The following is a 27,328-nucleotide window of genomic DNA, read 5'->3' as shown; positions in this document are numbered from 1 at the left end:
ATCTCATTTTTTTCAGTTAAACAGAGTGCAAATATAGAAATATGTTCTGCCTTTTAATGAAATTTCTGTCTTGGTCATTGCCTGAAAGCTTGAAATTGAAATTTGCGTTCGTGTTCATCTAAATTGGTTTGTATGCCACCTGTTTTATTGGAGGTATAATGTTGTTCAATCTTAGCAGACCACAGCTAACTGCAAGTTCAGCACCATTTTCTATGTACCAACTAGAAGGTTTGGAGTCTTGGTAAATGGATGGGAGTAGGAGTAAGATAAAATGTTTCCTTTTGATTTCCATCTGGATGTGCTGAAAAGAAGCATGACATGTTCTGTCATGGTAAGATAGTATCAGGAGATTTAGAGAGGGAGAGGGAAAATGATTAGATGGAAGAAGGAATTTTTAAGTGAAGAAAGGCTGTCAGGATTAGCACTGTTGGTTAAAAGAGAAATAGCCAATGACATATTTACAAAAAATATAACTGCTTTCAAGGAGCTACACTAAATATACCTATTTTCTTAACAGAACAGAATAGTAAAGTTGACTAATGAAAACAATTAAACCCAATGAAGTCAAGCAAATTCTATTCTGTTTATATTTTTTTTTATGGGTCTCCTTTCTCTAAGGTATTGCTGAGCATAAGTACTATGTCATACGCTGGAAAGGACTAAAGTTTTATATGGACCTTAAGTCAGTAGACGGCTTTGGCCATTTTTTTTCCAGATTAAAATTCTTCCTAACGCAATTCAATTTGGAAACCTTTCTACACATGACAAATACTGTGGTTTTATTGTTCTTTAAGCCATGGATGTATATATCTCATCTACATCCTAAGTTCATTATATATCTGGTGCTCTACAATTTTTCAGGGATTTCCTATGCCATTTTATGAACATATTAATTAACATTTTAACTACTTGCCACTTATCAAATGTAAAGCTGCTTGATACTTTATGAAATTCTAAACCAAATTCTGAACTGTAAAAGTTAATAAATGTGTATTATATCAATTTAATGTACATAAGAGCCATGCTCATGCTGCAGAGAATATGGAATAAGCCCAGATGTAATACTTAAAATTAGGAAATGGTTGGCCTGTGGTTTCTATGTTATTTAACCCTGTAGATGTGATTTAACTTGTTTTTCTCACATTATCTCCTTTTATAGAATGTAATTTTTCAGTTAATTTTGCCATGTATTCAGTAGTTTGGTTGTAGCCTGGGATGCTAATCTTGCATGTGATTATAACAGCAAACTGAATCTGGATGCAATTGTGAATTTGTTGCTCTGAATGTTGCTTGCCATGTCACTTGTTTTGGGAAAGTAGAAAAAGTCATTTTCAGTTTTGTGTGGTTTTGTTTTCCTTATAGAAAAAAAATGTAGTACATGTTTCTGTTACGTAATGTCATATGAATAGTTATTTATAATAGTAAATTTCTATCAGGTATGCTCAAGGAGCAATACCTTTTTTTTTTTTTTTTTCCTTGATTATAATATTTTCTTGTCATATTTTGATGGCATTCAGTTCAGGCTCCCAGGGTAGGATTCACTGCACCTAACTTCAGACATCTACAGTGTAGGCATTTCTGTTTTACTGCTTCCCATCTCTGTGGTGTGATTCATCTCAAACTAAAATAGACATCTAAAATAGGTCAGAAGCAGTGCCCCTTGAATGTGTCTATCATACTGGCTTTAAAGGGAGCCTTGGTAATGCAGAGAGACACTGGCACTTACACTGCAGATAAAGCCCACCGGAAAATGCTGGTGTTCATTGCTACCTTTGTTCCCTTGAATGAGAGAATTGGAAAAGATACCTTATGCTGCATTGGCAATGCAGCATTCACTGTGGGGATGTAGGCCTTACTCAGGAGCAGCCACAAAATCCTCAGGTTCCCACCCTGAGGTTCTCCATCAATGAATAGTGCTCTTCCTTGGATCTAGCAACTTTATAGTCTTATCACTAACTTTTCAGCATTTTCTAAATGAGCTTTGAGTTCAGAATAACAGGAAGTCATCATCTTCAGAAGGGACAAGATCCAGTGCAGAAGGGACGAGATTTTGAATAAGGATGAAAGTAATATTGTGTCAGTATCACACTATTTAATTTAGGTTTAACTACTTTTTCTTTAAAGTAGCTATTTTTCCTGACCATCCAGTCCAAGTAAGTGTTTTTAGACTAAGATTTTTAACAACAGTTCTTTCTTCACTTGATATTGGTATACACATTTGTCAGTTATTGATTGCTGTTCATCTTGATTTTCTAGCTAAAAACATAGATTAAGCAATAAGAATGCTTAAGGACATATATATTACACTTATAAGTGTATGGCACTTTTTAGATGTATGGCAAGATAAATCCTGAGTAACGCTGCTTAGTCACTTGCATGATGAATATTGAAGGAAAAAAAAATCTTCCCTTTTCATGTCATCCTGTTGAATGTAGAAAGGAAATTAAAAATTCTTTTATTTCTCCTATGTCCTATAAGTAAATGTCTTATCTTGTTTGTTGTTATTGTTTTTCTTTTTAAACATGTTTAATAAAGAGTAAAGATGGCTATTGTGAAGATTAAGTCACAGGAAGTCCAACAGGTGCTTTTTGGGAGCATATTTGCGTATTTAGCATGTTCTGAAGCAATTCAGTCCAGAGGCTAGGGAAGTGGTGTTTTTCTGTTGTTGGCTTACCAATCTCCTTTCAGGATTTTCTGAAAGATAATAATCGAAAATTGGCATTAAATCACCAGTAATCAGCATAACATATACTGTGATTGCACAAGTCTAAATTACAAATGAAATAAAACATTCAAAATATTTACTTGTATTAGAATTCACAATTCCTGGCACTGAAAAAGTGCCTTTCACTTGTACTTGTATACCATAGTTTTCTTTCCATAAGATGCTGTGTTTGCTTGTACTTACTAGCTTTGCAGTTGCTGGATAGTCCTATATTTTTGTAATAGTGTGTAAGAAGAAATGAAAGTCTGGTGAGTCAATAGCTGGAACAGCCATTTGGCCTCAGGACGGTGTTGCCTGATTGTTTTATAATCCTATATCTTTTCTGTATTGAAGAAAAGGTGATTTTAAAAAGTATTAGTACACAAACACTCCCTCTGCACTTTTGAAAGAGAAAATGGTATCAAGAGGTTAAGGACAAGCACAGAAGAAATAAAATATGTTTTGAGGATATACGCTGTTTATGCTTTCGGCCACGGCCACTTATCTTTATAAAGCTGTATGACAAGAAAGCAATGTGCAGTATAGCAAAGTCTTGAAGTCTTTTCAAGCTAATATGTTATTACTGATTTGTGGTATGTACTGGAAATAAAAATGCGTTGGAAGATTTGATTGATTGTCTTTACTTTGGCTGTAAGTGGGAATTTTGCATCGTCTGTAGAAGACTGGATTTTGTAAATATATTTGGAGCGACAGGTCTGACATTTTCAAACTTACTCAGTCTGCTGTGGTCTTAACAGTGAGATCTGATGTTCAAAATGGCATATAACAGCATCAAAAGGGCTGAAGAGACATAGAGGGGCTATTCAAAGGCTGAACATCCCTGCAAATTAGATGAAAAGAGTCTTAATTAAACACACAAACTAGTAACTGCTTTTGGAAGTATGACTGTATGTATTGTTATTACCCTTAACAGTCCCTCAGGAGATTCAAATTCCAGTGGTTGTACTCAAATTCAGAATTGATATTCTACTTAGCTACCCAGTAGTTTCAGACAAGAAAACTACTAAGGTAAATCTACTCTTTGGAACTTTACTAGAATATCAGCTCATGCTCTATGTGAAAGAAGTATGCGGTTTTATGGTTTTATTCCGGATATTCAAGTTTCTCCAGCTTATGTTCACATCCATAGAAATGTGTTCACTAGCACAATGGAAAAAAGCTATGAAATTTTTAATTGAATAAGAAAAAAAAAAAAGACACTCCGAAAACAGACCTTTTGCAAAGGCCTACTGATATCCATAGTTCATACTCTTTAAATGTAATGATCAGTTGTCAATTTTAGTTTTTGATTCAGTTCCCTCAGTTCTTACTCAAAGGACCAGTTTAAAACTTGCATGCCTCACTTGTTAAGACAACAGATATTTTCCAGATGGAGCAGAAATAGAAATAAATTACTAAGACAATTGCCTTTGAACAAGCTTTTTTGACAGCTTTTGTCTTCTAGATATAATTCTGCTACTCATTTTCATTAGTATTTTATTCTCTGGACATTTTTTTTTACTTGTGGAACAGGATACATCTCAGTGTATGTGAAGATTGCAGAATCAGTATAAATAAATACAATGAAAGATAATGTAAGGCAATACTTTTAGGAAAAAGAATTTAAGAGTATTTTTGAAGGGATGAGAGGCGGGGTAGAAAGGATATCTATTTGTAGTGATCTGTGCTAAGTCACAGTGATTTAATGCCTTATCTGAAATTTGTAACTTCTTTTATTTTTCCATCATAGGCCCTTGTCCTATTTTTAAACTCATGATGAGGCACCTAGTATAAGATGTTCACTTAAAAAGAAAAAGCCTCTCTGCTGAAGATGATACATAGGCAATGATTATCATCTCTTATGTTCTTTCATAATTTCACTCATCCTTAATGTACTGTGATGTCTTGCAGTATCTCTGTGATTTAGATTCTACATTTACTGGTAAGAAACGACTCTTATTTTGCCAAGCACACTGATACCACTCTGTATAATGTTATAATATAAACAACTTAAAGGATGTAAATAGTGAAAGTGATACCTAAGTGATATGACGCAGGGTGAAATAACAAGCTGACTGTTTTCATTATTTATTTGCTACCATCTGGAATCACATTATTTTGGAGGTTTTTGTCTTGATTCATCAAGAGTTAATTTTAGATTTGACTAGAATTTTATTTAAAATACCCATAAATGCAGTCACTGCTATGATTTTCCAATAAAAGTTGTCTAATTCTAAAGAGCCTCTAGACTTTTTCATGAAATATGACATAATGCCACAACACAGAAATAGTCATTCCTGGCATCAAAAGTAAATAGCAGTGGCCACAGGTTGTGTACTAAGTATACCTGAGTACCTGTGATTTTGGCAGTTGAAGCCGGAGTCATGGAGAAGTGGGACAGAACTTAGTGGAACAGAAATAAATCTTCCCTCATTTTTTGTTGTTTTCTTTCATTTCTTCCTTCCACCTTCATGTTATGCTCTATGAACAGAATGCTTTCCTCAGTATTCAAGCATTATATTTTCATTCAGTTTCTCTTTTTGATTCACTCAGTGAGTCACTGTCATCAACACATAACTTAAAAATAGATAAAAACTGTATTTATATCAGGCTCAAACCTAGCAAAGTTTCTTTGTTTAATTGTGATTTACTGATGGTCAAGTTGTTCTGAGGAAACATATCCAGTTTTGAATTGTGTTGAGTTGAATTGTGACAAGTTTAATTGTGTCAAGAAATACAGAATGGTACTTTGGATATTTCATCCCAGTTTCGCTGAACCATTTGGAAAGGAAGTCAGATATACAACTAGGTATCAATAATTCTTGAGAGTGTGAGAAATAATTTCTCACACCTGTGATGACCAGGATCACAGAATCACAGAATCATCTAGGTTGGAAGAGACCTCCAAGATCACCTAGTCCAACCTCTGACCTAACACTAACAAGTCCTCCACTAAATCATATCACTAAGCTCTGCATCTAAACGTCTTTTCAAGACCTCCAGGGATGGTGACTGAACCACTTCCCTGGGCAGCACTACCATGTGGTCAACAATCACCTGCCCAGAATGTTCAAAAGAAAGTCTTGCTTATGCCCAAGCAAACAGATTGAAAAATCAGGCATTCTGTCTTTGGGATTCATCTGCATTGTAGCTATATTTGATGATTGTTGATTATGGACTGCATACTCGGTATGTTCACAGAATCACAGAATGGCTGAGGTTGGATGGATCTCTGGAGATCATCTGGTCCAACCTCCCTGATCAAGCAGGTTGACGAGGACCATATCTAGGCAGCTTTTGAAGATCTCCAAGGAGGCAGACTCCACAACCTCTCTTAGCAGCCTGTGCCAGTCAGTGCTCAGTCAGTCTCACAGTAAAGTGCTTCCCGATACTCAGGAAGAACCTCCTGTGTTTCAGTTTGTATTGCCTGTTGCTGGGCACCACTGAAAAAGGCCTGGTTCTGTGCTCTTGGTACCCTCCCTTTAGGTATTTGTATACATTAATAAGTCCCTGAGCCTTCTTTTCTCTAGGCTTAAGAGTTGTAACTCTCTAGGACTTTCCTCACAAAAGAGGAAAGTCCCTTTGTCATCTTTGTGGCCCTGTATTGGTATATTGGGCTCTCTCCAGTATGCCCATGGCTGTCATGCACTGCGGAGCCCAGAACTGGATGTTCAGGAGCAGCTTCACCAGTGCTGAGTAGAGGGGTTGGATCACCTCCCTCGTCTTGCTGGCAATACTTTGACTAAAGAAACCCAGGATACTGTTAACCTTCTTAACAACAAGGGCACATTTATGTCTCTTGTTCAACTTGATGTCCACCAGGACCCCTAGGTACTTTTCTGCAGAGCTGATTTCCATCTGGCTGACCCCCAGCATGCACTGATGCTTGAGTTTGTTCCTTCCTAGGTCCAGGACTCTGCACTTCTCCTTTCTGAACTCCATGGGGTTTTTATTCACCCATTTCTCCAGACTCTCCAGGTCCCTCCGGATGTCATCATGATGCTTCAGTTAATCACCCACTCCCTGTATTTTCATGCCATCAACAAAAATCTTACTGAGGGTACATTCTGTCCAATCATTGAGATTATTAAAGAAGACATTAAAAAGGACTGGACCCAGTACTGACCCCTGGAGTACCCTGCTCATTACTGATCTCCAACTACAGTTTGCACCACTAGCAAATGTACTGCAGGTTAGCTCCTTTAAACTCACTTAAATATTTGAATTAGTGATTTTAATTTAACTTTTTATAGTGATATTGTTCATAAATGAATTCTGCAGTTTGCTATTTATAAGATAAATAGTTATGAAAGTTTGATATTAGTTGAAGAAAGTGGTATGTGTTTTTTGTGTTTTTGTTGTGTTTTTTTTTTTTTCAAAAAAAATTGCAGTAGTTAGTAAAATGTCCAAGTGTATGCAACAAAGAAATTGCATTCATATTTGCATTTCCTCGGAAAGCTTCATTTATTGTTCTTGTGCTTGAGAGGGTAGCCATTGTATGGAATAAGCCTGTTAGGACTACACATTTTATCTTTAACTGTTGCTGACATACAGTTTACATATCTAATAAAGAGATTTTGTTCTGCAGTGTACTTGTCTTCATAAATTTTGCAAATCCTGATGTTTGAGGTTAAAATAGGGCTCATAAGTTCATACTGATTTGGTACCAGCACTTGTAAGACACCCTCACCTGTACAAGCATGGCTATTTGTATATTCAAGATACAAAGAAACACAGGACCATAATGGAAAATGTTGATAATCAATTCTCAATTGCAGAAGCAGGATGAGTTGCAGGCTTTGCCTATCAGTGTAAGCTGATCTATTTCTAAAAATCTTTAATTCCAAATGGATTTTCTGTTTGTAGCAGAAAGATGAAAGTGACCAAAAACTTCCTTATACTGTGTTTCATTTTCCTGAATTCTCTCTCCCACTTCATCTTGTGGGAGCTTTACCAGCTGGGAGAGGTTAGTTTTCTGAAACTAGGTATGTGTGGTTTTATACATTCTTAGTAGTTGGATAATATATTTTGTGTTATGTTGTGTTGTGTTTTGTTTTGTGGAAAACTATAAATACTTTTGGTGTGCAACTTCATTAAATGAGCTAAAAGAAAATGTAAATTAATTTGGATATGGAGAACAATTAGATGTGATGTCTGGCTTTATGAACATAGTTATTTTAATTCCATATGCACTTGGAATATCTTTTCTCTGATCTGTGGTAAAGGATTAACATCTTTTCTGTTGTTAATAGCTGGAGATCAGAACTCTTTAAATATTATCAGTTTTCTGTTTAAAGCAAATTCAGGGAATCTTAGCCAGTTGAGTGATGTGTCATTATGATACTCTCTCTACATTGATGTCTACAACAATAAGCAGATCTTAAAGGAACATCAAATCAAGTACAGTATTGTAGATTTTGGAAACTTAGTTTGGTTTCTGCCACCTTGACACAAAAGTGGTGAGGATTAAGTTTAATTTGAAAGCTCTCTAATGTTCTGAAAACCACACACTGCCACTACTCTTGGAGGAAGGCACATTTCTTTAACATGGTTTTCCCTGATAAAGACACAAATGAGAACAGTATGTGATATAAAGTCCATGTTTCTGGATAATTACTCATCTAATTTAATAAAAACTGGTGATTTAAATCTTAACTCAAAACATCTGGTTTTCAGCACTACATATTCTGAAAACAAACTACACCTCGCAAGCTCTAGCATATTAAAAAACATTTGTTTGCTAATTAAAAATGTTCATTTTGTCTCTACAATATGAGATGTAAGTTTTTGTATCAGTTTGCCTGAATTTTCAAAGTACTTCATATAACAGATATATTCTTCCTATTTTAAAGTGTAATCTATTTTTATACGCTATTTTTATAGCAGATATATGTTGGTACATGTAAATCTGTATTTGTACATATGTAAAACCATACATAAACCAGTAGATTACACATCAAAAAAAAGAATGCTAGTTAAATATATATATACACCAATATGAAAGTTTTTGAGAGGGGTATCTAATGAAAATACGCAGTCAGTATAGCATACATAATATAGACTAAGAGTTTCATATCTCTTACATTCAAAAATAATTGGAACTAGAGCCATCTTGGAGAATTCATTGCCGTGTGTCCTACCTATTATGGATGTTGGGTTTATTTTCTTTTCGTATAGGAGATGTTGTTTTTTTTCCTCTAGTAAAACTCCTTCACTTAATGGAATAGTTAAACCATTCATTGGAAGACTCATTGAAGCAGTTATTTGAGTTCTTTTGTGAGCACTTCTACCACTGAGCTGTAGTCGTGGTCCACAGGTCTCTCTCTGTTTGTCCTTTTGGATGCATTCAGTTTCCTTTATTCTGTTCCACTTTCTGCTCACTTTCAGGCTGGGTTGCTTGATACTTAGCTCAGTATTTGCAGTATTCAATTAAACATGGAAGACCTGCTTTCAGCTTTTTTCTTCCAAGGACATTGCTGAATTCCAGCTACGAGGCTGCTGGCTTTTCTAAAATGTAGCTGTCTCTGTTGGTAACTATGAGCATGCGTCGGGCCAGTGTTCCTTACCAAATTCACCTAATATCTGACCCATTCCTGTGAGGAGGCTGTTTTCATGTTTTCCAAACAAAAACAAAAGCAATAGCAACAACAACAAAAGAAATAGTTTTGCATAAATTTTTCCAAGCTGTTTGGTTGTTACATTGAAAAAAAATATAGTCATTACTGTTCACATTTTCATGAGAGATAAAAGTTAGTGGAGAGAAAGAACAGAAATGGTGGTTGCCTCCTCTCCAGATCTATACTGACTAGCTAAGAAGACGTATTTATTTGAACTTAAAGGTAGTTTACTTTATATATATATATATACAGTTATTATTATTATTTATTTATTTATTGAGTGCAAATTCCATTGTTTAATTAGGAAAGTCAAAACAACGGATAAAATATAGGGGACAGTATTTTGAAAAGCAGTAATTTCTTGAAAATAATGGGCAGCTAAGTCATAGTAGACAGAGATCCAAACAAGACAAGAGCTCCCAGTTGCTGCTGTTAGAAAACAGGCAGTCCTTGACAAGTAAATAGGGAGCTAACAAGTCCAACAACAGCAATAACATTATGATTGTTGAATGCAATATTGAGGTTGTTACTAGAGTGGTCATCTTTGACTTTGGTATCAACCATTTCTTAAAGATTTTGGCAAAATCTTTTTTTTTTTTTTTAATGAGCTAGATTACAGTTTAGCAAAAGCCAGGATGATGGGAGTTTCCTATATCACTGGTAGAAAAGAGAATAAAAAGTTGTGAAAGGTGAAGCAAGAGAAGTTCGAATTAACAGGTACAGTCATTTAGTAATGATAGTATTTAAATTTAGTAATTTAGTTGTTTGCTTATTGGAGGCATTATCCATTATACATGGATTTTTGACCATCTTTCCTCAAACTATGGACTTGGGGAAACAAATAGGTACATTTCTGTGGTCTTTCAGATCAAATGATCTTAAGTGTCCTTGAAGGAAACGTTATTTATTGCACTGCATGTTTGGTGGCTAGATTATAAAGAAGAAAGAGTCCACTTACAATAAAAGGTCCTATAATCAGATTACCAAAAATCCGGTATCTTTGCTTTGACCAGTTGAGGGACCCCTTTGCTAATACCAGCATCTAGATCTTCTGGAAGAGAAACCAAAAAAGGGAGTAAAGTCTGAAATGTGAAATCTAGTTCTCAAGAAAATGTTACAGGCAGTAGTTTTCCTCTGATCCTGCAAATGTTTTGGAAGTAATATCATGGTAATTATAAGAAAATGTTAGACATTTCTAGGATCTGAGAGGATTTTTTTTCTCTTTGGCCTGCAAAATAAAATAATTGTGCCATGCACTACACTGGCATACACATTTAGACAGACAGACATCTCTGAAGCTATCCTAACCTCTTTCATAGTCATTTTACTTTAGAAACTGCATTATCTTCAGTTGGTAAAAGCATTAAGATAATACAGAATAAAAAACAGGCAGCCCAGCAATTCATCAGTTTTTTGACAAGTTTCATTTTGAGAACAATTTCTTAAGTGGTTTCTGTCTCCCTTTTAAAATTTATGAATAAAATGCAAGCTGCTTGAAAAAACCTGTAAAATTAGTTTTCTAACCTCTTTAGATTTTTTAACTTTTACTAAAACTCCATTTTAGCAAATGGATTACTTTGTTGTTTTTTGTTTGTTTATTTTCTAAAAAGTGTCATATTCTTTGAATATTTCTTTTTTAATGTCTTCATGTGCTTCAAATGATCTGCGTGAGAAAAAAAATAAAATACAGTGAATGTTGTTGGGATGTTCAGTGCAGGTGTAAAAACATACTGTGTGAAGTCAATAAGCTAAACTGTAGGTCTGTAACTTCATGAAGAACATTAAGTCTCAGAATAAAATTTCAACTTTATATTTAGTAATGTTAGGTAAACCTTTCCTAAAGAGAGATTGAGTTGGAGATGAAAAAAATAGAATTAGGAAATAATGAAAAAAGAGAGGTTCACAATGTGTGTTATGTCTGAACTGATTAGAACTGATTTCTCAAAAAAAAAAAAAAAAAATCTTATTTTCCACATAGTATCAAATATATATATATAAACCACAATTTTCTCTTTCTTTTATCTAAGCATGACAGTTGAAACAAGAACCCTTTGTGTTATTTAAAGCAAGATAGTATGTGTTAACATAACTGTTGACAACTGAAACATTAAAATTATCATTCTTATCAAATACAGCTATAAACTGAACATGAGACATGCTTCAGGTTAGTCAGAAGAGGTCCTCTGTTTTTCACTGTGCATGCTTGCTTGAAATGAAACTGTGTGTTATTGGTTAACTGGGATGCTTAGCATAATCACTTTGCAAGGCTGTGGTGGAGGGAGGTGATTATCACTGAGAACAGATGGGCAGGTCCAGAGCATTGCCAGATCCTGCACAAGCTCCACGTACTGTAGGTTCTAGCTCTCTTTTCTTCGGCATTTCTAATTTTTATGCATTGTGCATATTTTGAAGAGCTGGCTGAGCTAAAGGTCAGGGAGCAATGACCTTACAGTTTAGCTCACAGATGTAGGAGTGGGGAATTCGAAATGCTGTCGCTGTACATCTGAACGGATGGAGCAGACTACATTTTGTACAATTGCCTCCCTAAATGTGTGAAAGGATTTATCTCTGAGCGTAGCACTCTACTCTGCATCTGTAGCTGTCTGTGGATTGTATTGTGTGTGTGACCAGAAATGATATTCTCGGATATGAACACTGTCTCTGCATCTCCTAAAGTGCATCCTCCTAATGGGACCCGTTTTTATACTTTTCAGGTAAGTGAACTTGAATAAAACCGAACAGATCTTTTGTGGTACTTAATAATGGGTAAACTTTGAGTAAGAGTAGCTAATAGGTTAAGAAGCTTATGTGTTAATTGTTTTTTCTTGGTAGAAGACAATATGTAAGATATTGATATTATCACAGTAAGTTTGCTGCCTTCACAAAATCAGCATGTAAATTGTTCATAAATTAATACTATATCACATTCAAAATGATTTTGCTATTGATTCTATTTCCCAATAATATTATTGTCTCAAGATTTATTAGATTTATAGTTCCTTAGACAGACTCACAGTGAGCCTTGCTGTTAGTTCTGATAAACACTGCCTTGGCATTATAAGAAATTCCAAATTCATATAAAAAATATTTTAAAACCTTAGGATGTTGTACCAATCTGGATTTTTTGTATTAATCCTGAATGTAGTTTCATGCTAGCTGATGCTTAATTTGATTCATTTGGGTAGCCATCGTACATGTGCAAGAGATAGAATAGCAGAATCTATTGTTAGGATTATTAAGGTTCCTAGTTTTAAGTCAAGTTTCACCTCATTCAAGTAAATAATCTTGTGTGTTTAGCTAAAGGTAAAAATGTATTGTATGCTCTAAATTTAGTGTGCAAACCATTCTAATCACACCCACTTTTCCATTGCTTTTAATTAAAAGAAATCTTCAGTGTGTCGGCTCTGGAAAAAATATATAATCCTACACGAAGTTTTTGCAATAAAAAAGCCTCTGTCCCCCTCCCCCCCCACAGCTTTCCCTTATAGCGTTCTGGCCCTGCATGGCCAAATATTCCATTAGTTAAAGTGGCAATAGCTTTTCCAGCTCAGTCTCTGATACAGTTAGGATTTAAATAATCTTCCCATTCTTGGTCATGTGTATCAGTTCTGTCTTTTTGCTTACTTTATGCTATTGTAGAGCGATATCTTTAATATTCAGTACATGCTGTGTATGCTGCAAGAGCAAACAATATGAGGCAATTAAAAGTTGATCAAAAAATACATAGCAAACTTCTTTGATGAAATACAGGCATCCCATTCTTTGGGTCAAATAACTGCATTTCATTCTTGTATTCTTTTAATCTGTTGTTTTAATTGTGCTGTCTTGCCCTTCTTACAGTGATGTCAAATGATAGTTGAGGGCTGTGCAGAAAGAGTGGCATCCTCCTAACAGTGACGATCTGCTGATCCTGGCAGTGATTCAGAGACATGAATGCCCCAGGCCTGTTCCACTACAGCATGACTACTTTTTTCACACACTGACATCTAAATATTCTGTACAGCCTCCTGTAGCTATGCTCTTAAACACAGTTCTTGACGTCAGGTATTCTTTCTGAGTGTGTCAAGTTGAAAGAGTCACTAAAATTAGGGTGCTTGGTTGTGATACCAAATTGACTGTTTTATTATGAAGTACTTTATGAAACTGAACAGTAACAATTTGAAATATATTTTTTTATGGTATGTATTGTTGTTACTAGCAATCTCTATAATTTCTGTAGACATTATTCCACATAAAAGTATCTCATTTAAAAATAATTAATTGCACTGATTTTTAAGTGGAGAGGACAATAAATAAAAGGAAATATAGCCGGAAATATAGCCTAACTTTCTCTTGCATTTTGGACACCTTAACAAGCAATGTAGAGTTAAATTTATATTTGGAATGTAAAGCTGCTATTTTAGGACAGTCTGTGCACTAGAACAACTCAGTGTCATTAGTGTTAACAGAATCTCTGACAATTAAAAAAAAAAAAAAAAAAAAGGAAAAGAAAAAGAAAGATTGTATTTTCCTGTGATGCCCTTTTAAAATATGTATTTTTTATATATGTTGTATATTTTTTATTATATATATATATATATCTGTTTTCATCTGTGCAGTAAAAAGAAAGATATATGAACCAACTTCCCAGTTCTTGCCTTAGCCTCCTATGTCCTTCCATGCTTTCGACCATCGTTCCTCTGGTATCTTCTCTTCCTCTCTAAAGTTACTTCAGTCTTTGCTGAGTAGGTCCTTTTACTCAGAATGACTTCATGCGTCTCATAATTGCTTTGGTCTGTTTTAAACTACTTTCGCCTTTTGCTTTCTTGCTTACTTACTCTATGGTGTCTATATGCTAAATTATAATTTCTTTTGAGACAGAGATTCTTCCATTTAAATACCTTGCAAAGTTATTGGCCAGTTTAATGGTTCTTAATTTGAAATGTATGTGCTGGTATTTATTCTAAATACATTAAAATCTAGTGAAGCCAATGTCTGACATGTTCAAAACTGAACCTATACAAAAAAAGTGAGATAAGGACTTGAACTCTGACTGATGGAGGGTAACAAATGCTTAAGCTGCTGAATTAATCATAAATTAATAATCATTCAAAAACACAGCATATTAATTCCCTCAACAGCAAAAATGGTGTTGAAAGAAACCTAAAGCATGTGCACAAGTTGTATGCTTATTACTGTCGTTTCACTGATGTTCTTAGTAAATAAAACCAAACTGGCCTCTGCAGGCCAATGCATCTAGCAGAATTCTTGGACTGGGGAGGATCATAACAGCGGATATCTGTGCAAGCTTTTGAGCACTTATTTAGCTCTTATTCAAATGCTTTGAATAGTATGCCTTATGATCAACTTTCTAAAGTGTTTTTTATAGGTGAGAATTAATTGAGATTAGAAGTCTGCCATAAATTTGCAAATTCAGACATTTTCTTGCCTGACAGACTTTTTTTAGTCTGACAGACTTTTTTTAGTAGATTAAATTAACAAGGAATTTCTGAACAGCTAATTGCAACATTTAAAATTACATTTTCATCTGCAGTGTCAGAGGATGAATTAATATTTTTGTTTGCTTTCCCCTTCTCTCCCATTTTGTTTTAATAGTTTTTGTTTTCTTCTGGACACCTAGTGTTCAGAAAAGGTATTGAATTTGAAAATTGCATAGATATCTGTGACTATCTGTGTAATATTATGAAATTACTAGCACCTTTGTTCTGCTTATGGAATCTGCCATGAAATTCTGCAAATGTTAAAACCTTGATTGGAGTTAGTTTATTTACTGAACCACCTGTTATAATTAAAACAAACTCAAGCTTTGATCCTTAGACTATGCTTGATTAAAGCAATTAAAATAGAAAACTGTATGAGAGGAGGTTATATAAAGAAGTTATATACTGTATGAAAAGAAAGAGTTGTAACACTGTTATGAAAATGATTTAATTTTATAAGAACCAAGGCAATGCCAAAATTTAGTGCTTTGTATTTCAATATCTCTTTATTTCATCTCAGTATGCTTGTGCCAACCTTGGCAGACTTCTGCAGTTATATAAAAGAAAACAGTATTTTTCTTTCTTTTTTTCTTCAGGATTGATAAAAGATAGTATTTCTGCTACTGTATGTGGAAAATTAGTTTGCTAGCAGTGAGCATATATCTTTCATCAAAGTTGTAAACATCAAAGTCCAAGTAGTAACATTGACTTGCTCTTTGGTTGGTCTTGTATGTATTTAGTGATTATTTCCATAAAATAATGATGCAGGTGGAACAGTCTGGATTAGAAAAGAGAGATTTTCGACTATGTTGTTGGTTATGAAATGGGAAGCATTGATGTACTGAAAAAATATTTTTTAATCAAGTTGGATTTTTAGATCATTGAGGGTTGTTGCATTTTTAAAAAGGCACAGAACAAAAGAAATTAATTTTAAAATTTCATGTTTCTGTTTTGAAAGTTGGATAAGACTGCTTTGATCATTTAAAAGCAACCTTATGCTGGCGTTTGTCATATGTGGTAAATAATTTTGGTTTAAGTAATTTTGTTGTCTACACTAATACATGTGAATACTAATTTGCACTACTTATAAACATTGAAATTATCTTCACATTTTACATAAAATTTATTCCAATAGAATTTGAAATTAAAAAAATAAATCTGTTTAAGCTTCTTAAAAGAGGAAATCTTTTTTAGTTTAGAAAAATAAAATAAAATGTTTCTGTGAACAGTATCTTTAACTCTTGTTATTTTCCATTATTAAGGTATGCACACATCTAATGCACAGATCTAAGCACAGACATAAATGAGAGCTAACAAGGGGTTGCAAGTAGGCAGAATTTAAGAAGCAGACATGCACAGAAGAGAGACAAACATTCAGATTTCTGCAGTACATGGGTCCTGTTAGATCTTTAGCTTTCAAATCAACAGTATGCAGTAAGTTTCCATAAATGATAAATACAACTGTTTAAATGTTTGGATGTAATACTAGCCCATTTTATAGTCAGGTAAGATCTGGGGTTTATAAATTGCATTTTCAGTACAACTAGACTATACTCTTTTTATACTTCAAGAAGTATTGAAAAGATGCCTGGTATTTTCCAAAACCTTGGGAGGTTAAAGCAGTTCTTTAAAGTTGTCTGAAGATCAGAAGACCCACAAGGAAATAAAATTGCTTTCCTACAAAAGCTGTAGAGAAATCTTAAAAGCTTCATATGACATGAAAATGTAAATATGCTACAAACTACTGTAAAAGTGCATTGCTGATCAAAGTTTTGAATCTGGGTTACTGGGAAACTGGGAAATGTTTCTATACATAAAACATATCTATCACCATGATCATAATTACCACTAGTTCTTATTTGTTAACAACTATATTATTATGATAATGAATTAAAACAGAATGCAAAAATATGATACTTTCTAGTACAGAATGTGCTTTCAGCTCTATGAAAAAAAAATACTCTATTCAAAATACTAGATGTACTTGTTAAGTTTCCTATATTATGTAGTTTAAGTGAACTGTATACTTCTTCAGAGCTGCTGCTTTATACCATCCCATGGTTTTACTACTACAGTAGTCCTATTGTTCTTTCATTTATCTCCTTATACATAAAATAGTAAATAAAACAAAAGGCTTCTCCTATAACAAAATGTATCTTGTTAAAATTTATAATTGTGCTTATTAGAATAGATTTATCATTAGATCATGCTTTGGGTAGGTAAGCCATGCTACCCTGTTTAGTAGGCCATAATTTTTATTTTGTTGCGTCACATGTTTCTATGTGATGTAATCTGACATCAGACAACAGTTTGGGAGTTTGTTTTAACAATAACTGCAGAAATCTCCAGGTCTCTGAAAAAAATATATATTTTCATTGATGAAGATGGGTTATTGTTGACTACCTTACATCTGACACAGTCACTTGTGCCATCACAGAATTCTTGTAAAGCGTGTGTTCAATGACATAGTTTTATTCCTACCCCGTGCAAACTTGATTGCATGCATAGAAAATGTACTGTGATTTATATGACATATAGAATATGGTCAAAAATTTGTGTATGCTTTCAGAGCTGTGTTGCCTGGTCCACAGAAGAGCTGTGGTGTCTGATCTTACACCATTACATCTTTTACTCTTCAGCTGATAGAGCACATGCAGCTCCTTCTAGCAATCCCCTGCCAGGCAACAAATTTCTTCCCTACTTTACCTAAATAAACCTTTTCTCTCTATAGTTAATCCACTGGCACAGTACATTTCTTTTACAAATATCATGTAAAAGTGCTAAAGGCATGTTTTTTGTGAAAGCTGCAAGTCCATAAGAAATCAGCAACTTATATTGTTAATGATAGTAAACATCATTAAAAGGCCAACTGTAAAAGGAGTCAAGTGAATAATTGCTTTTATGTGCAAAAAGGTGGGGTACAGATCGTCAAGGTTGTTTTAGGCTTCAAAAGGTTTGAAAGCTCTGTTAGTGAATACAAATTATAACAGTGGCAGCAAGGCTGACAGAGAGGTGTATTTAAAGACCTCTGTTAACAGTGACAGATTAGTGCTTTTGGACCAGTGGTTTGCCCTGTAACCATAAGAAAAATAAAAATAAAAATAAAAATAAATAAAAATAAAAATAAAAATAAATAAAAATAAAAATAAAAATAAAAATAAAAATAAATAAAAAGCCTGAGCAGTGTTAAAGTCAAGATGCAATACTAAAGTGATTTGTATTGCAAGTGACTTGGAAATATTTATAGCTATATAAATGGGTTTTATGTAATTTTGGAATTTTGGAATTCCAGAGGAATTGTGTAAGGAATTTGCTTGCATGTATTTTTTTACTCAGAAGAAAATGACAAACGGCAATAGAGATTGTCCTTACAAGTGCATGGCATTTATTCTGATTTATTATTACTATTCTGTGATATGTATTTTCCTTGCATGTTTTGTGAAGAACAAAGTCAAAGCTTTTCTGCTGAGATAAAGACACGTTAATGTGAATGTACTCCAAAGTATTAACATTCTCTGTATTCAAAAAATGATCAGTTTTGAAGGGCAAATATTTAAAATTTTATACATGAAAACATGTTGTACCAAATAAACTTTCAATAAGTTTCATCTGATAGTGCTGTTAATTTGTCTTAGTAGAATGGAGAAGACTACGAGCATTTATTAATCAGTCCAGATGTTCTGACAACAGGCGGGTTCCAGTTTTCTCCCAGTTGGTCACAATGTGACACTTGCACTCCAACAGTGGAAGACAAGTGTTCAGGCTGGCTGAAAAATAAAAATGTCATCCAAGTGTTCCAATAAAAAGCCCTAAACCTGTGTTACTGCAATAGGCTGAGTGTGCCTTCCATATCTAGAAAGATATTTTAGTTTGCATAAGGTTGTTGGTGTTGTGTTGTGTTTTGTTTTGTTTTTTTTTCTAATGATTATTATTTTATTTTTTGCATAGTTCTGTTGCACCAGAAAGTTATGATTTGTTGCCATCAGAACTCATCAAAGATCATGTTCTCACTACCAGCAACCCCGGTTACACAGGGAGTGTCTTTGACAAGCCTTTTCGGTTGCCATTTAGCCTCTGATCTTTAGCTGGAATGGTGCTGAGAGCTGCCTCTACTGCTGTCACGTACCTTCTTTCTGCTCAAAAATTGGTAGCGTTGTATGGCCACACATTTTCAATGTTACTCTTTTCAGTCAGTCAATAAAATGGTCTGATACCTTTTATGAAACTGCTGCTCTGCATGCAGTGAACTGAGAAAGATGACTGGATATTAGCTGACTGTTTTGATCTATAGATACGTTTGCATCCTCCTCTGGGCAGAAAACATACATTGCTTATGGAAGAAATGAGAAACATTATGGTTCTACAATAGGCCTAATTACCATGAATTTGATAGTGGAAACTGGGAAAGATAATCCTTCTCCCCAAAAGTCACAACGTGAAATAAAACATCTATGCACATACAGAGACACATCCTCTACAACAACAAGAAGCCAAAACAACAACGGCAACAAAAGAAATTAATCAAGCATAGGATTCTGTCTATGGTATCTTTCAGTTGTAGAGACAGTAAACCACGGTATTTACTCCAAGAATTTGGTAATATATTAGAATAAGCAAAGAATACAGAACTAAAATATAGACATATAATGAAATGCAAAGAGTTTACAGGCTTTGTGTGTTAAGTCAAAGTTAAAGTAAAATTTTCCATTTTCTTTTGCGTATCTTACAAAAATATTTTGTTCACATAATAGCATTTTTTTCATGCGTTGAAGCTGAACAGTAACCAAGCAGTGCAGTCAGTGCACATTTTCCATGTAGAGTTACTGTTACTCAGTGTGGCCAATCCTAGACTTCAATATAATGGAGTAAAAAAGTCAGCAAGTACCTTTTCTCTTTATGCCAGAAGCAGTAGGTCTGAAGCAAAGCTACCATTTAATTTGCAGTGGGCTAAATGTGACCAGTGGACAAGTAGGAGGAATAGCAATAAGAGTGCTTTCCTCCTATTCCATAAATAGGATCATGATAGGGTTTCTGAATCATAGCTAGAAACCCTGGCTCCATTTCAGGAGTTCCTTCACTGTCAGATTCTGAACTTGGGCTTCTTTTTACCAGATTTTGTATAGAAAATAAAACTAAAGGAAGAAATGCACTAGTATTTTCCAGAATAGTAAGAATACCAGGGATTATTAAATAATATGTGTGCTGTTTTGATACTGGTTGATGCATTCTCTTAACTGTATGCCTTCTGTATAGGGTGAGGGGCTTCAGAGCAGAACACATGGCTAATAAACTATCCTTATAGGGAAAAACAGAACACTATAGGCACATCTCTGTAAATTAATGTGTACTGAACAACCTGTACATGCTATGATGACCACCTATTGGAAATAGCAGAGTTTTTCCCCTCTTGGTTATTACCAGACTTGCTATGCAGCACTGCTGAAGCTTTCCCATCCCTGTAAAGGAAGGGAGAGTAAGGACTTCGCTGACTTCATTGTACTTTTCAAATGTATTCATAGGAGTTTTCTCAGATCTAGATCATGCTGCCTGTTATGCAATGGATCATGTTATTGGACCATGTTAATAGACCATTATGCAATGGACAGTATTACTTCCTTGTATGTAGTAAAGGAGAGTGTTTGGTCTGGGAGCTTTTAGTTCTGTCTTGACTACATTTTAATGCTATGTCTATTTCTCTTCATCTTCAATTGTTTTTCTCAGTATAGCTTTTATTTTCTGGAAGTCTGAATGAATCAATTATATGAAGATGAATATAGTCCTACATACCAAATGACAACCCTATGCTAATTAGATATCCTTCAAGAGCTGGAAATAGTATATATCAGTACTTTTTAAAAGTGTTTTTAGCTACAAAGTACCAAAGATACAGCCTAAATACAGTCTGCATTAAAAAAATAAAAAATAAATTTAAAAAAATGAGAGAGAGAGAGAGAGAGAGAGGTCTTTTTAGACTCAGAAAATATAATTAAATTGAATCAGTATATTTAATAATGAACACTGTATCCTGATTATTTTATATATAGCATTTTGTTCTCACAGTCTTTTTGTACATGGTTTATAAAATTGTAAGTCTAGGGGAGCTGTTGCTTTCCTGTTATTTGTGCAGCATTTACTCATCCAGTCGTCATCATCAGCTGTCTCAACAGATGTTGAGAAATGAGTGATCTACCTGAAAATTTTATCTTTTTTGTTTCATCTGTCATAAGGCAAGAAAGAAAGATAGGCAATGATATGTTCAACTGTCCTATGATCAATGGCAAGTCATGTAATACATGATTTTAATGGTGTTAAGTAAGTTGAGATGTGAATAAACTCTTTTGCTGAAGAGTTTGTTAGCCTATAAATGTGTTTTCTTTTTGATCTTTGAAAACTACTCTGACAGATTTATTAAAGTAAATATTCTAATTTTACCTTTATTAATAGGCTGTATTTTCTCTTTGAATGAGATAGTTTTAATATACATCATAAGATCTATCATACTAAATTTCTTAGTAGTGATTTTAGTAAATAAATCTTATTTCTCCTCATCTGTTCATGTATAGTTCAATATTTGGTTGGCATTTATGCTTTACATAACGTTTATGGAGGACTAAGATTGTTTCAAAGTGACAGCTGACTTTCAGTTGATATTGTGATTCATTCAAATATGTAAACAAAAGAGAAAAATGTGGATTCAGTATTTTCATTTGAAATAATTAGAATTACTGATTCATGGAAATCTAAGTGATATGTTTATGTTTTTTCATGAGGAGAAATTATACAGCTTCATATGACTGTTCCTTTGAAATGTGTTACTTCTAGTGATTGGTCTAACAAACTATGAGATAGTTTTTTTTGTTGTTGTTGTTGTTTCTTGTAATAAAATATTGTATGACTGTGTGCATGGTTGTAGTACAATGTGAAGAATAACTGTCTACAGCTTTAGTCATCACAACATTGGTGCTAAGCAATGTCAGAGTAGTGAGGAGATGCCAATGACACAGAGTGCATTGAGTGTTACATGTAGAGAAACAGTTGTGCTGTAAGCATATTAAGTCAAGATGTTGGGACATATTCCCAAAGTCTGAGGTGTAGGGGAAAAAAATTGATCTGGCTTCATCTGCTTATGTCCACAATAATAAATATTGTTGTAGAATAAAAGTTAACCTCTAGGGCAAAAGAGGAGGTAATAAGGACGAAATGTCTGTGTCATCCACATTTGGAGGCCAGGCAGGTTGCTTTGGAATAGGTCTAATCAAATCCATTAGATGAACATCTGTGAACTAACAGAAAATGTTAGGTGCACTCTCAGAGATCATCTTTCAATTTCATTTTGTCCAGGAGGGATCCAGTTGAGGCACTCTGAAATCACTTCATAAAGCAAACCAAATCAAGTTGAGGCATTGTGTTTTGTTATTTTCCTACCACTCTATTGCTAAAATGAATATCCTATGGATAAAATTATTACAAGGATGTTATATTTCTGGGCAAATAGAAAGTATTAATCTACAGTTTTAATGAAGCAATAAAAATGTTTCTGGACATTAAGTTATAGAACTGTCATTTCTTTACCACAGGATCTCACATTAGTAGTAGGCAGAGAAAAAAAAGTATTTCATCTTAGTAACTGAGTCTCTGTTTCACATAGTTGGAGATCTAAATCCTAAACTGGTTCAGTGGACAGTTTTGATTTATTTCATAATATTTGAAAACATATACTGCCTCTGCTGGCCTAAAGCTTTGGATAGCTTGGCTAGCACTGTAATGACCAATGGAGCAAAAAATCTAACTATCTGTTAAACTGTGTTCAGCAAAAGAATGAAATTTATAATTTGCCCTAAACACATGCATACACACATCTATTGCTTGAAGTGATGCTGTCAAAATCAACTTTATTTGGATAAAAATCTGATGACAGTAGTGCTTATATTCATTTCCTCAGGCTGGGAATATAGCTTGTTTGAGATGGTCTGTGAATTTTGAGTTGGTTAGTGATAGCGACCCAAATATTTTTTAGTTGGAATAAGCAAAAGGGTGATATTAAAATGGAATTTGGCAGTCTTTATCAGCTTCCACTTTAATACCATAAGAAAAACTCCTCTCTTTTTCCAGCAGATACAACAGTCATTAGCATGTTTATCATAGAATCATAGAATATCCATGTTGAAAGGAACCCACAAGGATCATTGAGTCCAACTCCTGGACCCCCAGGAATAACACTGGAGATTCCTACACAGTTAGTCCTTTGTGCTCAGCAGAAAGCTGTGAATAAGATGAAGAGCAAGCTTCATGAAATTTACCAGCTGCAACTTTCAGTACTGTTGCATCTGAGGTATCTGCAGACCTAGCTGGAAGTCCTAAACTCTGCTGACCCATTCTTGGTCTATATACTTGGCCATATGAGCAATATCCTGCTTAACATCCAGGACATCCCACATGTACATAAAATTGACACAGCTTATATAAATATAAGCAAATGAAGAAAGAATGAGCAGTTTTAGAACAATCTTAGAAAGATGATCAAAAAATTGTTTGTTTAACTTTGGGTTAAACAAACATAAAACTCCACGAATTTAATCAAACTTAATCATTCATTAAATCAAATTTAATCAAAAAAAAAAAAAAAAAAAAAAAAAGGAGGAGGGATTTGGTTTGGTAGGGAGCATGACCCAAAAACTACAAGTTACCATTAAACAAAAGAATCTGTCAATTCTACATAGATTGTTGCTTAGGAAACATTGTTTTTTACTTCTGTTTTAAATGTAATATCTTTGCAAGCACACACAAAGTTTCTCTACAAGATTTCTAAGAATTCCTAAAGGTATGGTTAGAAGCTGTAATGGTTTCTTTCTGAAGTTGCAATGCTTTGAATTGCTTCTTGGAGCTGGATTGCTTTCAAGTAGTTGAATAGCTATCCTCTTTTAATCAAAATAATCTTGGAAGCGTTAGTCATGATTTTTGGTTAAAGTTGAATGTTATATTACAGCAAAGTAATATTGTAACAAAGAGTAAATAATTTTAGTACTCAATATAGTTTCTTTTTTTTTTCTCTACCAGAAGTCACTGTCTATAGTTGCATCCTTTTGTATAGAAGGAAAATTAAATATAAAAAGACACACTGATATATTTTCTTCTTTGATCCTTTCTCTCTAAGGATGACTCAATGAATAACATGCAGAATACATCTAATTTCAAATGCAGTAGATGCAAGTATCTTTGCTTCCATACTGTGCTCCACCACAACATACACATCGCTGGTGACTGGCAGGCAGATAGTACTTACCACAACTAATATGAAAGCCTGTCCCAATTTGGAAGTACCCTGAAGGAACTCTCATTTTTGTGGAGCTCTGCCACTAAAGAAGTCATATCTGGAATCCATCAGGAGACTCAGCTTTGTCACTATTCACTGTTCCCTGGAGTTCACTATACATGTACTTTCAGAGACAAAGGCACTTTACTAAAGTGATCTTACCATTCAGCATCTTTTGAAGTATACAAACTGACATGAAAGTCTTGATCCAGTAGTAGCATTCATTCATTTTTGTTTGTTTGTTTGTTTCTGTAGCAAATGAGTCCAGCATTATTTAAATTAAATGAATATTTGTTTTCCCTTAACCGACAAAGTGCATATTTTTGGCTGCATTTGCTTTTACTCACTCACAATCAACATCTAAGACCCAGCAGGAAATTATGTAGTGCACAGTGTGTTTGGCATTTATGGAATTAGAACTCCTGATGGTGATGTCCAAGGTGGACTGGAACTGTAACATATTTTGGTTGTTTACATATTTAATAGTTACACTTCGTATGTTTTGTCCACACTTTTAGTCAATAGACTAGGAAAAACTCCTAGACTATTTTTGCTAGATGGTAAAGATGGTAAATAAATGGTAAAGATACAATTGATTTGATTCTTTAGGTTCTTATTCAACACTTTGGTTATGTGATTTTTTAAAAGCATCAAGTTTTGTGCTGGGGTTCACAAATTATAATAACTTTTAGCCTGTTCCCTTGTAGGGCATTTTCATGTGACAGGCTTTTAAAAATTAGAAGTTACAGTTTTGTACATACTTTTTGTGCCACATACTTTTCTGAAGTGTTACCTTTGTAAAGGGTAACACTTTACAGGCTGTAACTTATTTCCCTATTCTGAACAGCTATTCTGAACTATTGGAGCAAGTTTCATCCTATCACATTTGGTTTATGAGGACATTCATAACAGGTCTCTGGAATGAACTATCTCCATTATATATATACGTATATATAATTATTGTTTTTATTATTTTTATTATTTAACATTGATAGGTTTTGTATAGAGAAAGTACTCTGGAAACATGTAAGTACCAATATTGTATTAATCTTAAATTAAATCTATAATCTTTGAAAAAAAAGAAAATGCAAGATTAACCTAACATACTATTTAATATGTTGAATATTTAATTATATTATTATTATTAAAATGTCCCTCGCCCTTTATGTAGATATCTTAATCTACATAAATCTTAAGTGTAATGCTTATCTGTAAGAATTTTAAACATGATTGCTAGAATTAGTAAATAAAGGAAGCAAATATCTCTTCCATCCTGTTCTTTATATTATGCCACAATTTACATCAAGTCTTTGCTTTCTGATATAAAGAGGGAAATACAGTGTACACTGATGTCTTCTAACACTGAATCCTGGTCCAGTTTAAATTTCATTGATGTTGCCTGGAATAGAGTAAGAACTTCTTTGAACAAATCATAGTTCCCTGATTTGTGGACATGGAAATCTTTAATTTAAAAATATATATATTTTTTTTAAGGAAATGTGATAACATGACCCTGAAGACAGGCAGTATTATATCTAATTGTTACACCTTTGGTTTAATTAATATCTTTAAACTGAAAAGACAGTGATTATAAATCTTTAAACCATTTCTTTCCAGAGAAAGAAAAGCACCCTTGCACCCTTCTAATCAGTTGGTATCCCCAGATTAAATTACTCCATCATGGGTTGTGGCTATCTCTAGAGTAACAGTGGTGAGTGTTACTAGTGCAATAGTGTATCTGGCATACATAAGAATTTAAGGAGCAATGGAAATTCAGAAGTTGAAAGTAAATGCTTATAAAAAAATCCATGCTCTTATATGTATGTCTTTTAAAATGAAAGTTTCACATGGGAGTTAGCTATCTATTTCTGTTGGAAAATCAATTTTTATACTAATGCAATAAAGATCCTAATTCTCTAAACATATGAAATACAAATATCCCCGCTTTGTACAACATAGCTACTATTTCAATGGTATTATTTCTAGTCCATAACTATATAAATTTATGTTTATCTTCATTGGTCTAAAACCTGTCTTGCAAATTTGTTAACTAGCTAGCTTAAGCTGAAAAATGATAGGTCAAATGAACTCTGAAACACTGTAATTTCATCAGTTCTTAGATACTTTTTAGGGAAGTGGTGGTTGTAGCCCAGTTTGCATAGTAACCGTGCCTAGTAATGAAAATTTGCCACTATGAAATACTGCCTTGAAACATTATCTTGGCTGCTACATTAGTTGTTTTTTTTCTTTAAGTACTACAATGATGTGAAATTTCAACACAGGTGTCAGAGCAGCTTCCAGCTGAATAAAAATTAAATCTTTTATGCTTTAAAGAGCTCTGACTCTTTAGAAATAATATGTTTTGTATTTTAAAGTAGGTCAGTACTTCCAGCACGTTGAAAGTTGATGCAATAGTGGATTTTTTCCTGACATTTATTCTAAAATTTCTTGATAAAGGTTTAACCTGCAAAATTAGAGAAATAAACTTTCTTATCCCAGTAATTTTGCATAAGCTAAATATATGAAAATAATTGTGTGTTTGAGCACATATTGATTATATATATTACACTATGGAAAAATAGCATATTGGAATCTGATATAAATTTCAGGAAAGAGGAAAACTTTTGTTGTTGTTGTTATTTTTGTAGTTATGAGGGATTATAGCAGTCAAAATTTTAAAATGTCTTTGAGAAAGCATGAGCTCTTACAGCTATCCAGCTGTCATTAAGACATTCACAGACTGCTTAAACATGGTATTTACCAAATTTAATTACCAAAAATATTCATAACAAGTTTTGTGCTTCCCAGACAAACATGAGGGTATGGCAATCCAGTCTTGCTTAGATGCAGCCATCTAGAGGCTTTTTGTTTTGTCTCTGAGTAAAATAACTAATAAAATTCTAGTGTCCTGATAGAAGTTCAAATCAGGCATCTGATATGTCACTGGAGTATCTAGGATAGGGGCTTAGGCTTCTATCTGTGGTAGGGATATGAGATAGGTGGCATGCTTGAACAATTCAGGATCTGCTTCCCACCCTGTGTGACTAATTGGGAACTCTGTAAATGGTTCTGTTCTCACTCCTTCTCACTGTAGACTCTGAAGCTGAAGAAGCTGGGGAATGTCATTGTGTAGTAGGAACTTATAGTCCAAACGTGTTTGTTTGTTTCCTCCCTGAGATTCATTCAAACGATGCAGAGTTTCAGAAAACTGTTT

The 27,328-nt window shown here is 34.0% G+C and overlaps 1 protein-coding gene across 14 annotated transcripts in view; it reads left to right on the top strand.

Annotated features, from left to right (window-relative positions):
* Positions 1–27,328, top strand: part of PPFIA2 (PTPRF interacting protein alpha 2) — a 334,088-nt gene that overhangs the window by 93,814 nt on the left and 212,946 nt on the right. For 2 of the 14 annotated variants that reach the window (XM_068667424.1, XM_068667414.1), the window contains exon 1: positions 11,611–12,035. The exons of 10 other annotated variants lie outside the window; for them this stretch is intronic. In XM_068667424.1, coding sequence (XP_068523525.1) covers positions 11,955–12,035 — 81 coding nt within the window. In that variant the 5' untranslated portion in view covers positions 11,611–11,954. Of the gene's footprint in view, positions 1–11,605; positions 12,036–27,328 lie in introns of those variants that run through there. 2 more of the 14 variants (XM_068667400.1, XM_068667407.1) reach the window with 2 other exon arrangements.

The sequence above is a fragment of the Anas acuta genome, chromosome 1 (genome assembly GCF_963932015.1).
Source record: "Anas acuta chromosome 1, bAnaAcu1.1, whole genome shotgun sequence".
Classification (NCBI taxonomy): Eukaryota; Metazoa; Chordata; class Aves; order Anseriformes; family Anatidae; genus Anas; species Anas acuta.
The sequence above is the reverse complement of the archived record's forward strand: the minus strand, read 5'-3'. Positions and strand labels throughout refer to the sequence as shown.